This window comes from Hyalella azteca, unplaced genomic scaffold (genome assembly GCF_000764305.2).
Source record: "Hyalella azteca isolate HAZT.00-mixed unplaced genomic scaffold, Hazt_2.0.2 contig3643, whole genome shotgun sequence".
In the NCBI taxonomy this organism is placed as follows: Eukaryota; Metazoa; Arthropoda; class Malacostraca; order Amphipoda; family Hyalellidae; genus Hyalella; species Hyalella azteca.
In genome coordinates this window covers 51,236-65,146 of record NW_025933885.1, presented here as the reverse complement: position 1 = coordinate 65,146, position 13,911 = coordinate 51,236, and the positions used below count along the sequence as shown (strand labels likewise).

The 13,911-nt window shown below is 36.6% G+C and overlaps 2 protein-coding genes across 2 annotated transcripts in view; both read left to right on the top strand.

Annotated features, from left to right (window-relative positions):
• The first annotated feature begins 1,039 nt into the window (after positions 1-1,039).
• Positions 1,040-2,211, top strand: LOC125177622. The gene is made up of 2 exons (XM_047879708.1): positions 1,040-1,324; positions 1,730-2,211. The coding sequence occupies exons 1-2, from the start codon at positions 1,226-1,228 to the stop codon at positions 2,126-2,128; spliced, it is 498 nt and encodes a 165-aa protein (XP_047735664.1). The 5' UTR covers positions 1,040-1,225; the 3' UTR covers positions 2,129-2,211.
• Positions 2,212-8,766: 6,555 nt separating this feature from the next.
• The window catches only part of LOC108669567 (E3 ubiquitin-protein ligase TRIP12), a 42,413-nt gene continuing 37,268 nt past the window's right edge, over positions 8,767-13,911 (top strand). Inside the window, exon 1 of the mRNA XM_047879711.1 lies at positions 8,767-8,848. The gene's annotated coding sequence lies outside the window, so the exon portion shown is untranslated. The remainder of the gene's footprint in view (positions 8,849-13,911) is intronic.

Here is a 13,911-nt window from a genome sequence, read left to right as displayed (position 1 = left end):
TTATTTCAACGAATAAGAAAATGATGCTGATGATGGTGACATCTAAAGAATATATTCGATGAATAAAATTTGCATGTGGTGAAAGAATCAAACGGACATCGGCTTATAAAAAAATGAAACTAGACTATAAAACCATCTCGTATCTCTCTTCGCTACTGGCTTAAACTCTCTGTTTGCTACTGGCTTAAACTGCGTTCCCATCAATTGTCAATTAATTGTGGTTTGTACTGGCATATTTGTCAAGATAAGAAACCGTTAACTTTTGCCATGACGACAAATCGTAAACTTGTGCAGAGGCAAGAAATAGATATAGCGGCATGACAAGGTTTCGCAAACTTATGCCATGACAAGAAATCTTGAACTGTTGCTGCAATAAGAAGAAATCGCTAATTTTTACCATGACGATAAATCGAAACTTCAGCCACGACAATAAATCACTTCTGCCATGAGAAGACTCGACAGCCGCATAATTTTGTGCGTAAAGTTAAATTTTCGTTGAAGGTTATAAAATAGAGATGATAAAATTCCGGGTTTGATTTGGAAATAAGTTCAAATCGGTTTACACTTAATTTCATCCTACACTAAAGTTTTCCTGCAGTTGCATGTTGAATTTAAATTTCTGCATTCAAATCAATGGCACTGCCACAAAGTTAATGTACAATATTTATTCGTGTCATTTATGATTCTAGATTAGAACGCAGCAGCTTTTCAGAAAGTAATCGTAAGTTGTAGCAAACAAATCAATTTTTTTTACTGGGAACATTTAGAATCCAGCAATCAACAGTTTAATAATTAAATATTATTTCAAGAAAGCTAATATTTACAAAATGTTTAGTCCTTCCTTAATGGAGAATCTACGCGAAGCCATTATGTATATTATGCAACCAACGATTTTAATTATTATTATTGGAAAATATTGATTCAATAAAGTGATTAAAATGCATAAATGATGAAGTCGAGTACCAGTCATGCATAAGAACTTCACAAAAGGTATCAGCAATTACGATTCAACATTTACCGTGTATGGTTTATCAGCTGGAGCGAGCCCTCCTTGCAGTGCAGAGGCGAGCATAAGCAGAATTTAGTGGGAACATCTGCTCTTCGTTTCACCGAGAGAAGCATCAGCTTGGGTACTGGCGAGGATTTACCAAAATATAGCGAGCGTTTGGTGTCATCATGTGCGCGCGCACGACTAACGCTGTATGAGGGCTCAGGAAGCAGTGGTATGCAGCGGCGAGGAGTGTTGCTACGTCGACACACAAGCGCTCACGTAACTCATCATTTTGCCCACTGCAAGAACACGGACAAAGAACCTCAGTCAGAGGTGAGGCAAGACTAACTATTAATTAATTACATTTGAGAAAAATTCTTAGATTATGCTGATGATTCGTTGCTGACTTCGGGGCCTGTTGAAAAAAATAGTGTGTAATTTTTGTGTTTCTAATTTTCGAAATTGATGGCGGTCATATATTTTAAAATTTTACTAGTACTATTCATGTTTTAAATATAGAAGGTGACAACCAGTTTGACTTGAAACGAGATAAAGATCAACATTTTTGGAAGAGTTAACAATTAGAATATCTAATTGTTAACTCTTCCAAAAATGGTTAAAAGCTTCCCATTTCCCAAATCTATTATACTAATTTCACTTTCTGCCAGGCTCGGGTATGTCTCAATAGGCTTAAAACATTAAACTGAGATCACAGAACAAATTGTCATTTTTCTCCAGGAGGTTATTGACGGGGACGAAAACGAGATATTTGGTGACGAGAAGACAGAAGAAAGTTTCTCCAGCTGTTCTGACAGCGAAGATTCCAAGAACGAACGTGAAAAGCCAGAGGCTTTGGGTATGATGTATGAATTCGAATGTGGACACGTGACACCTTGCAGTCTTGCGCACAAACACCACGCCCAGCCAAACATAGGCTATTCATATGTGTTACAGGTCACTAATGAATTAAGTGATAATGATGATGAGAATAATAAAACTAAGTATGATCGAGAGAAAAGTAAAAATAATGAGGAGCCTGGGACGAGTGAAGGAGATGAAGACAGTTGTGGATCGCCATCGAATCCTTCTGTGTCAAGCATTGAGATTATTAAGGATGATTTTGTTGAGGATAGCTAATATGATGGACTCAGAAATAATTGTTAAAACTGTAAACGTCGAAGTAATTATTAGTCACACTTTTATTTTATATATGCGCCCGAATCTAGAGTTTGGAAACGTTGTGTGGTCACCGCGATTTGAAAAAGACCAAAATTTAATAGAGAATGTTCAAAGACGTGCAACAAGGATAATTCCAGGCTTGAAGGGCAAGTCCTATATGAAGAAAGATTAAAGATTATGAAGTTTCCCGGCCTCAGTTATCGACGTCTGCGTGTGGACCTCATTGAAGTAAACAAGTATACTCATGGTTTATACCAAGGTCCCCCAAGGATTACTAGAATTTGAAACAAGAACCAACACCAGGGGCCACGGCTATAAACTAAAAAACTGCACTGAAACTTATCCACACGACAACATTTCTTCTCGCTTAGAATCACCGACATGTGGAACAGCTTCCCCGATTACATCGTTGGCGCTCCGAGTATGAACGCGTTCAAGAACAGACTAGATAACGCTATGGAAAAATATATGTTAAGACTTGAAATGCCTAGCACAATATCGAACCCGGTGGAAGTCGAGTAGCTATTTCAAACTATCGTCAGTCGTGAAATGATCCGGTTAAATGACACGATTTTCGATCTTCTGTGAACAAGGCCCGAGAATTAAAAGAATCGGCGACAGGCCACATCAGGCCTACTCTTCAGCGCCGACACCGCTATGTTATGTTATATACCTCGTGTAAGGCACGAAAAAAAAATACTGAGAACAATGCAATGACTGAATGAGGAAAAATTATGTGGACGTGAAAATTATTTCTAACTGGCATACATGATAGATAATGTTAAATCAAATGCCTAATACTACGTGTAAATACAAAGAAAAATTACAAAGAAAGAAACACACATAGAAATATATGTAAGCTTGTCAAGGTTGCATAAAATTCCAATAGATGAATTGTGGCTATTTGAATTATGGAGAAACATAATAATGTTAAGGATTGTATTTATTATGTCATGCGCTTATTGATTCTACAAATGACAAAAATGGGTCAGATGTATCAACTTTTTGCATTATTTAAATTTTGAACAAGCAAATTCCAAATATTTAAACTTTGAAATTAAGCTGAGTTATTTATTTTTCAACGTTCAACTTTGTACAAAGTTTGAGATAATACATTATTGTTCTGGCATATTTCTTTCTCTTTTTTTTGCTTATGTTAGATGAATTGTAAAGAATGTTTCCTAACTTTGGAGAAAACGTACTTGGTCAACATTTCTCCGAACTCACTTGAAGACTCACACACGCAAAACCTGCCTTAAGTGCTAGCATGGGACGTTGAATCAACTTCAACGCCCAGCTCACAAATTCGTAAATGACGTTTTAAGTTAGGAGTGTGCTTCTTGAATTGTTTTCTCCGAGAAGAGTTCGGCGTTGAACATTGATTAAAAGGTCATCGACCTTCCTGGGCTACGGCACGCTGACGTGCAGCTGCAGGCTCTCGTCCTCAGTCCCTTGATGACCAATTGACTGGACTACGGTCGCTCAGGAAAGTTACTTATTAATTCATTTTGGCAATAAATATTGAGAATTTAGTTTCTAATTTCCAATAGTTGGGTTAAGCCATAAGAAATAAAGAATAATGTACAATTTCTAATACATCCTCATCGAGGATGATGGTGGTTTCAACTAGCACTCAAGAAAAGTCTTTCATTAAGTTCTATAAGGCGACTTTACGCGACGGGCGTTCGAACAGCGGTCGCATGCATTCGATCTCGGCTTCATCATCGGCATTCTCTCGATCACCTTCAGCTCCTGTCATAGCAAGCTCAATATGGTAAAACAGATTAATAGAATAAATGCCTTGGAACCGCCAGGATTTAGATTTGGCAGATTTAGCGCAGTTATCGGCATTAGCAACAACCTCCACTACTCGACCGAGTTGCCAGAATGAACGGGGTTCGGCAACTTCAATTAGTGATGACATAAGCACCATGTCATTGCAATTAATTTTGTTTTTTCATTGACGGCTAGAGAAGTCTCTCCCTACTTTTAGTTGACTGGCTTCCCTTAGAAAATGAAATCGTCTCTTTCTGTCGTAATTTATATTATAAATACTTGTGTAATCTGCCCTAGGCACGCTGAATCCTATCCTTGTCACTGAAAAATATAAGTTCTGTATCGTTAGGGACCTACGTTGGCATACTGCTCATGCACGCGTATTCTATGACCTTCGAGATTTGTGCTGACTTCTCTTCTTTAATCTCTTGTTTAATCCAGGACAGTTTAGCTTTCGCGACACCGTCCAAAAAGTTTGAGGGAATAACTTGCGAAACCGTAGATATTAACATGTTAACGAATGTAGTTCCAAAAAACAAATTTTGAGCGTAGAAAATGCCATATGACCAGTAGGCCAAGCTATTATATTCTCATTTAGAAACTGTGATCCATGTCATATCCTCATAGTTTATACAAGGTTCCCGAAGGATTGATAGAATATGAAACAAGAACCAACACCAGGGGCCACGGCTATAAACTAAAAAAAAACTGCGCCGCAACTTATCAACACGACAACATTTCTTCTCGCTTCGAATTACCGACATGTGGAACAGCCTCCCCGATTACATCGTTGGCGCTCTGAGTATGAACGCGTTTAAGAACAGACTAGATAAAGCTATGGAAAAAAATATATTCAGACTTGAAACGCCTAGCACCATCTCGAACCCGGTGGAAGTCTAGTAGCTATTTCACACTATCGTCAAACTTGAAAAGATGTGGTCAAATCACACGATTTTATCTTCAGTGAACAAGTCACGAAAAGTTTAAGAATCGGCTACAGGCCACATCAGGCCTACTCTTCAGCGCCGACATCACCATGTTATGTTATGTTACATCTTTTACCGTTTCATCCACTCAGCAGCAGTAGCGCCTCTCGATACATCTGCACGATTATCCGTATCGAAGTATGATTGACAGTAAAATAAATAAAATTAGGAGATGAAGATAGTTTCGGATCGAATCCTTCAGTGTCAAGCTTTGAGATTATTAAGGATGATTTTGCTGACGCTAGCTGTTATTATGTATAGCCACGAATTAGGCTTAAGAATTAAATCTATAAACGTTAAAAAAATAGTTCTTTGCTCATTTACGAACCCTGTATACAGCATCAGCAATCCTCTCGGAATTGATTATGAACAATTTTGGAACTGAATGAGGAGAAATTAGGTTCATGCGAAAATTATTTTGAAATTGGCAACTATGGTATAGATAATTTTAAATCAAATAACCAATAGTAAGTATAAATTATAGAGAAATATTTCGAAGTTTTCTCAAGTTTGTATAAAATTCCAAGGAAGAAATTGTCGCTGCTTTGGAGTATAGATTTAAGTATGTAATTACGGAGTAGCATTATTATGCTATCGAATAAATTTGGTCATGTGGTTATTGATTCTACGAATCCCAAGAGACGGGGCAAATGTATCAACTTTTTTTTTGCGTTGAGCAAATTTAAAACGCCCGAATTCTGAATTTTCAAAATTTCAAGGAAAAGTTCAGTTACAGTCGCCTTAGCATATTTTAATGATTGGTCTGGAATTATTTAGAGATAAGAAGTTATTGCTCTCTGTTTAAATAGTTCACGGTCGAGTTTTAGCCTTAGTTAGATGAGTTCTAAAGAATGTTATGTAACTTTAGAATAGAATAGAAGTGTCGGCGTTGAAGAAATAGGCCGATGAACTGTAAAGAAATTATACTCAGAAGCGCGCGTTATGTGAACTAGATGCTCAGCTATGCATATTAACGCATTTACTCCGTTTTCTTTTTATTATGGAGTTCAAATATGTACGTTACTTTTGACCGAAGCTTAACTTCTGTGTCATGACTCCAGCTCACAGAAATTCAAATTTCGCGTAAAAATGTATTTAATCCTGATCTGGTTTGTAGATGCAGCGAAGAGCGGATTTATCATTTTCCCATTACAAAGTGAGTGATGGGCAATAGGCTTTACTCGAGTTTATCCACGATTCTCCAAGCTCGATGACTGCTTGAAATCGTGTTGGAAAATTAAATTTACATGAATGCTGTGTCGGAAGTGAGAAGGGTGATAACAGCAAAGGATGCGTCAAATTACAGTGAAGGATGCGTCAAATAAAGTGCAATTGCAAGATGATCTTGACAGTTTAGTTAACTGGGCTAATACGTGGCAGCTGCTGTTTAATGCTGACAAGTGTAAAGTACTTCACCTCGGGAAGAACAATGAACAGCAAGATTTTAGTATGAAACGACATGGTTACGAGAGAGTAATGATTGAAAAGTTTAGTGTGGAAAAATATCTCGGAGTTTATGTCGACAAGGAGCTGAACTTTCTAAGCATGTTGAAACGAAAGCTAATACATCCAACAAACTTCTTGGTCTAATCAGACACTCCTACGAGTTCCTAGATGCAGAAGCGATGAAGCAGTTGTTTGTTGCTGTCGTGCGCCCGAACCTTGAGTTGGAAACGTCGTGTGGTCACCGAAACTTGAAAAGTATAAAAATTTAATAGAGAGTGTTCAAAGACGTGCAACAAGGATAATTCCAGGCTTGAAGGTCAACTCCTATGAAGAAAGATTAAAGATTATGATGCTTCCAAGCCGCAGTTATCGACGTCTGCGTGGGGACCTCATTGAAGTTTACAAGTATACTCATGGTTTATACAAGGTTCCCGAAGGATTACTAGAATTTGAAACAAGAACCAACGCCAGGGGCCACGGCTATATAAACTAAAAAAATGAACTCCGTACTCACTGCAGTGACTGACAGAAAGCGCATTTTCTCGTCGACGAAAACGTGAAGTCACGGAGGGACAGACAGACGGACAGACAGACGGACGGACATGGCAAGCACAATAGTGCATTTTTTCCATAAATGAAGAAAATGCGCTAAAAACTGCGAGGCAACTTGCCCACACGACAACATTTCTTCTCGCTTCCAATCACCGACATGTGGAACAGCCTCCCTGACTACATCGTTGGCGCTCCAATTATGAACGCGTTCAAGAACAGACTAGATAAAGCTATGGAAAAATATATGTCCAGATTTGAAATGCCTAGCACCATATCGAACCCGGTGGAAGTCTAGTAGCTATTTCAAACTATTGTCAGTCATGAAAAGATCCGATCAAATGACACGTTTTTTAGATCTTCTGTAAACAAGTCACGAAAATTTAAAAAATCAGCGACAGGCCACATCAGGCCTACTCTTTAGCGCCGACATAACAATGTTATGTTATGTTACACCAACTGCGCTGCAACTTCTCCACGCGACAACATTTCTTCTCGCTTTGAATCACCGAAATGTGGAACAGCCTCCCCGGACCCCGATGACATCGATGGCGCTCCAAGTATGAACGCGTTCAAGAACAGACAAATATATGTCCAGACTTGAAATGCCTAGCACCATATCGAACCCGGTGGAAGTCTAGTAGCTATTTCAAGCTATCGTCAGTCATGAAAAGATCCGGTCAAATGACACGATTTTAGTTCTTCTGTGAAGGCACGAAAAGGAAAAAATCGGCGACAGGCCACATCAGGCATACACTTCAGCGCCGAGATCACTACGTTATGTTATGTATGTTATTACTCATAATAATATAATATTATAATTATATTACTAAAATATCATATCGTATATTATTATAATATTATATAATATTATATTAACTTCTTTAGTTAGAATCAATTTATATGATTTTGGGAATATTATTATGGTCCGTTTAATTTACTTAGGAATATAGTTAGGTTGAAAAAACTTGTATTACCTCAATAACGGTTAGAATCAAAGTTAAAAAATGCCATAAACCTGCAAACTATGGAGGGATTTTTCTAATATTTTGAATTGCCCGCGTAACGAGCAATCAGCTGTTTGCGTAAAATCCAAATGAACCTAAAAGCTCCATGTTAATGTCTCTCATAAAAGTATCCCGGAAACAATTTGAGAATTGATGTTAGTTGTACAAATAAAAATTATTATTATTTAAAGTAAAGAAGTAGTATAAACAAAAAGTTTATACAATATTGACATTAGATTAGACGATTGTGAAAAAAAAACCCAATCACTTGCCCAGACTATTTTAAAGTGGAAAATAAAGTTATTAGGGTTATTTTTCATCCTCTTTACATTCTTTCATCGTAAATCAAACATTATTAGATGTGTATTTTTGGAACTAGTTCTTCTTGCGACTTTGTGCAGAGCCCAGCTGTGAGGAACTTCTGGCTTTTAGGGAAAATACCCCAAGGTGAAGTGAAACAAATATTTTTTTGCCATTTAATATGCATCGATATATATTTCATGAACAACTGAATTCAATAAAAAATTTCAAAATTGGAATCGAGAAATTCAAGAAATAGAACTGAAATTTTTAAATTGAGCTCCATCGGTTATAACGTATGTGTTCTCTGTTTAACTTCTGTATAGGAATAGGAGTCGAATAAGTTGTAACGATAAAAAAACCTCTTTTAGTGAATACTTAGTCACTTTAGGAGTTCGTTTTGAGTATTTGAAACTTGGAGAACAAACCGACTAATCAGTACCTGATACAAGACTGCTGACAGAATTTAGGGAATTTTCGCTATTACCGCGCCAGCAGTTTGCTTGAAGGGTAAAGAGGTTCAGGCTGCCTTAGAAGTATGTTCATGTGCTGCTAGAGACTGAGATCTTCGTCAGCTAGTCACCATTTCCGGAGAATTTAATGCGTCATTATTAGTAAGTAAACTATGATTATGTCTGCATTCTTAGTGAAGATACTTATCATGACGTTTTCGGTTGTATTTTTGCGATATAAGCTGTTTTATTTATTTGAACAGCTCACGAGGATTTGTGTTCAGGTGCTTACCTCAACAATGGCCTCGACCTCGCGATAGTTGGTTCTTTGTTGAATTTAGCAGTTAGTAAATCATGTATTCACCGATATAGTTCTTTATTCAAATAATTTTAGATAGATTGGTAATGATCCTATTAAATTTTGTGTTTTACGATGTTTTGTGGAAACTTTAGGATTGCTTTATTATGATCCCAATTAATTGCGTTTCGGAGATAGATGAAATTTATTGTTCGAGAATCGAGTTGAAACTTGAACTGAGATCACGTCACACTTTCGTTGTTGCAAATAGCAGTCGCCTATTTGCGATTTGCTAAGTTTTAAGAGATGCTCATTTACAGACCATATTTTATATATGTAATGGTACGTTTTTTTCTCACATTGTGAAGGATGGAAATTAGGTAATAGGCCATGACAATGAGATTTATCAATTTTAAACAAAGTTATTGTTTGCCAATTTTCCAATCTTGAATATGAATGAAAATTAACAGTGCTAAATGGTTCTACTTAAGGCTTCGACATGTTTTTGTGGTCTGATTTGTATATGTTTTCTTCCAGAGCATAAGTTCAGTTTAGCACAAGGTTATAAATTTATGATTTACCTATTCACAACTTTGGGCTTTCTACACACCTAGGGTAAACACACCATATTCCAACACATTAAGGATGTAGCAAGAAATAAATGGCTGTAAATAGATCACCGTATGCGCAACTCGAGTTCTGATTGGTTTACGTCGCTCTCAAAACTCCATACTATGCGCCAGCAATGACAAAACATCACAAACTGTTGCCATATTTATTTAAAAGCCTTTAGAAATTAGAATTCAAATCTACAAAGTCGCTGAATTCTGACACTGTGTGTGAGTGTGTGACTAAATGTGGCCTAATGTGAGACTAATTCTGACAGCGCTTCAAAATCGTAATTCGTAATTCTGACACCCTGTGTTGGAATTAGTTTTTGTGTCTGAAAGTCTCTTAAATCAATCATCTATTAACTTATTTACAACTTAAAATCAGCAAATACAAGTACCGTAAAATGGGGTAACTTAGACCACTTTTTTTCTTATAAATGCTGCCATTTTCTTACTAGCTAAATTAAACTTGAATTGAAACATGCAAAATACAGGTCTATGCTCTAGCTTCACTCACCATAAATTGCTGGCTCCTGCCTCTCATAGTCTTTATGTAATTTAAAAAAAAGTGATGGTCTTTGTTACCCCAGCTCTTGGGGTAACTTAGACCGGGTGGTAAAATCAATTATTTTTTTTGTAAAATAACTCCAAATAACTCCAGGTTTTGGTGCATTGTAGTAGAACTCTTCTAGTTACATATGCAAATGACAAACTTGAGGAAAGTGTCATAGTTTGCAAATGGGGGGCACCACCCCATAATGAGGGAAATGTGACTCCCTAATGGCAGCCCTGATGGGATAATATTGACTGGCTTGGATATTAAGTTAAAATTACCATATATAAGACTCTGTAGTCTGTAGAGTCTGAAACATAAAGAAAAAACATAAATAGGCTGTCAAACATAAAATATGTTATATAAGGTAATTTTATATTAACTTCCAAGCCGGTCTATGTTACCCCATCAGGGCTGACATTAGGTGGTCTAAGTTACCCCATTTGGGGGCGGCGCCCCCCATTTGCAAACTATGACACTTTCCTAAAATTTGTCATTTGCATATGTAACTAGAAGAGTTCTACTACAATGCATCAAAACCTGGAGTTATTTAACCAAGAAATAAAAAAATTGGAGTGGTTACTCTGACAGGCTTTAAATAATAGCTTTTTTTTGTGGGTCACATTTTTAATTTTTTAACCTATTAGATATGCAAACTTTTTAAATCTTTCTATTGTGTTGTGTAGCCCCAGTATTAGGCCTTTAATGCCCATTGACAAAATTTTTCTATGTCAAATAGTTTTTGAGTTGTGGGGGTTTTTGTAAAAAAAAACGAAAAGTGGTCTAAGTTACCCTGCCGGTCTAAGTTACCCCATTTTACGGTATACTTGAAGGATTCCTAAATATTTTCACACACTTATTTAGGTCTCAAACCTTAATATTATTTCTACACAATCAGTTTATCACTATTTGGTATAGCAAGGTCAACTATCAACTTTCATACGTGTTTCGATGTTCTCACTACTCTGACTTGGACTTTCACTCTGCGGATCTTAACATTTTCCGCTTGACCTAGTGTTTTGCGGAAATCCTGCACTCAATAGTATGACGTCACTATTTCAACCATCTATGCATGCGTGGAAGTCCAGTGTGGAATTCTGTATAGGTAATATATTCTCATGTTACTATGAAAAAAGGTATCAAAAACAAACCCTACCACCACGTTACACCACCTTCCATTGCAGTGAAAATTGATAAACTGTGCTCATTAGAAACTGCCACGCTTCCAAAATCACACGTGGTTTGAAATCCAATCCCCTGTTGCCAACGCCTAATCAAGTTAACTAGTCATTTATCTGTAGGTTAGTGGACACATTTTTGCAATGAATACGCTCTATAATGAAATAAAAACACATCCACATTCGTAAAATTTTTTTTAAAATTCTCACGATTGGACAATACCAACCAAAGTTTTCAATATCACACAAAATTATGAGATAAACTGCTACTGTTAGAGGTATTAAGGGGTAGCTAGGTATTTAATTCAGTTGCACGTTAGCCCACGTGATATGTAGTTCTGCTCGTCTGAACTCTGAGTTGCGTGTTTAGTGTGCATGATGGAAAACTCTGCTTTGCAGCATAGTTATAATTACCTAATGAAGTTTAGTTCATTGCAGTCAACTTAAGTGACAAATTTTCAACTAACTAATACTTTTTATAAGTCTAATTTTAATTGTTGAGTGAAAGGTGCAGGCATACAACTTCCAAGTGATTAGGTACTTTATAGAAACTGAGCAAGTTAGCGTACATGTTTTAAGCCTTTAAGAAGTTCATTTTTTGCCTTAAATAAAGATGTTTGGTAGAAAAAGTGGTCTTGGTGGATCAAAATAATATATGAACCTTCAAAATTAGAATTCCATCCTGCGTGGAACTAAGACAAAGCTTAAGGCCCTGATTGAAAACCGAGAGGCTTCGAACAGGCTTGGCTCTTCACTAAGCGTTTCTTCACTAATTAGGATAGACTTTACTCCACTTGCAAATGAGATGGCGATATGGATTTTTCCATACTTACCCAGCTATTTATTTATAAGCGTTGACCAGTAACAAAAAATATGTAAACTTTGTATTAAAAGAGTTTTAATGAGAGGAAATTTCAAGAAACTTTGAATATTATTGTTCATCATGTCTGCGACTTTTTTTACTTTTTTCGAGATGTTAACGGGTTGTAATTTTTATTCTCCATTGAATGGTATACTCGGCATTCCTTGATCAGCCTCCTTGTTGTAGATGTTTTCTACCGAAAAATAGTTATGATCGAGCCTGCTGATACGCGGAGGGAAAATCCCGCATACTAGCTGCTCAAATGGAGGCATTGTGCAATGTTTGAGGGGAAAAAGACGTCGTAAATTACTCAACTGTCAGCTCACGACGGGTGGCATGGTAAAGGCGAAGTCAATGAGGGGCGAAGAATAATACGTGGCCAGTGGTCGGCCTAGTCCAATTAGTTATAGCCGACCGTTGGCCATTCCTTGGCCACCTGAAAGCGATCAGTTGCTGTGAAGAAGGGTCTGGCTAGGATATCATATTACAAAGAGTACAAGCTTGAGGGTAGCGACTGGCCGAGCTTTGGGCAGATCAAGGATTTTACATGATGGTCATGAAAACCTTGCTCTCAGACTTCGCTGCATTCTGACTACAAGCCTTAATATAAAGGAAAAAGTTGAAGGGTGTCGGAATTACCCACAGTGTCGGAATATGGTGCGTTTACCCTATTGAAATAGTGGTACTGCAGTAGTAATGACTAATGACTCTGATCTGCAGGCAGTGTGGAATTCAGGATAGGCAATACATATACATCAGAAAAGGGATTGAAAAGCCTACCACATTACACCTCCCACCATAGTGACAATTGATACAAAGAACTTGTGAGAAACTGTCGCATTTTGATATCTCGTGCGGTTTGAAATTCAATACCATGTCAATGACGCCTTCTTCAAATACATTCACTAGTTTTTTTATCCACATGTGACATTTTTGAAATGAATTTGCTTTAAAATACAATTACGTCAACTTCTGCAGAAAACTTTCAAGATTTCACCAATACCAAAAGTTTTTGCAACCACACAAAATGATGGGATAAGCTGCAATTCTTTCTCGGCATATAGGAACATTGTGCTGCCATGTAAACATTTGACAAGACTGTGTCCCACACGTTTTGGTTGTGTCAAGTTTGATTTCACAATAAATATATTTGATCCAAATTCCACACTGAGATTTGATGATGGAAAGTTGTTTCAAAATTTAAATACCTATTGATAAATGTCCAATTATGAATTTTTTCATGTTTTTGCCCCATTATGTTAATATTGTCTTGATAACTTCACTTCAAATTCTGAATGATATCATCTCCCAGTGCAAGTTTCAAAACGTCTCGTGTCTTTTAGAAAATGTTCATTGTTTAGAAGGGGCAATTATTGCATTATATAAATCATTGAGTGCTTAGGCATGTGCCATGAGGTGTATTAAATAATTAAATTTAATTTAATAAAATTTAATTTTTAATTAAACATTTTTTAAATATAACTAATTTCTACAGAATGTACCATGTGGTATATTAAATAATTAAATTTAATGAAATTTATTTTTAATTTATTTTTTAAAATTTAATTTAATTCTACTGCTGCAGCTGGTAAAAATAAGCATCATAGTAAAGAAGGTAAAATTGTCATTCATGCATCCCAAATTGAATGACAATGAATGGATTTGGTAGGTATTAATCCCATTTATATATAAGAATGGAAATGTCACTTCTATTTCAGAATCT

What these genes read in the sequence shown, in the direction of transcription:
- LOC125177622 (XM_047879708.1), top strand. Translation starts at nt 1,226, where the DNA reads ATGCAGCGGCGAGGAGTGTTGCTACGTCGACACACAAGCGCTCACGTA. An exon ending in ACAAAGAACCTCAGTCAGAG is followed by an intron (nt 1,325 to 1,729) that starts GTGAGGCAAGAC and finishes ATTTTTCTCCAG; the next exon opens with GAGGTTATTGACGGGGACGA.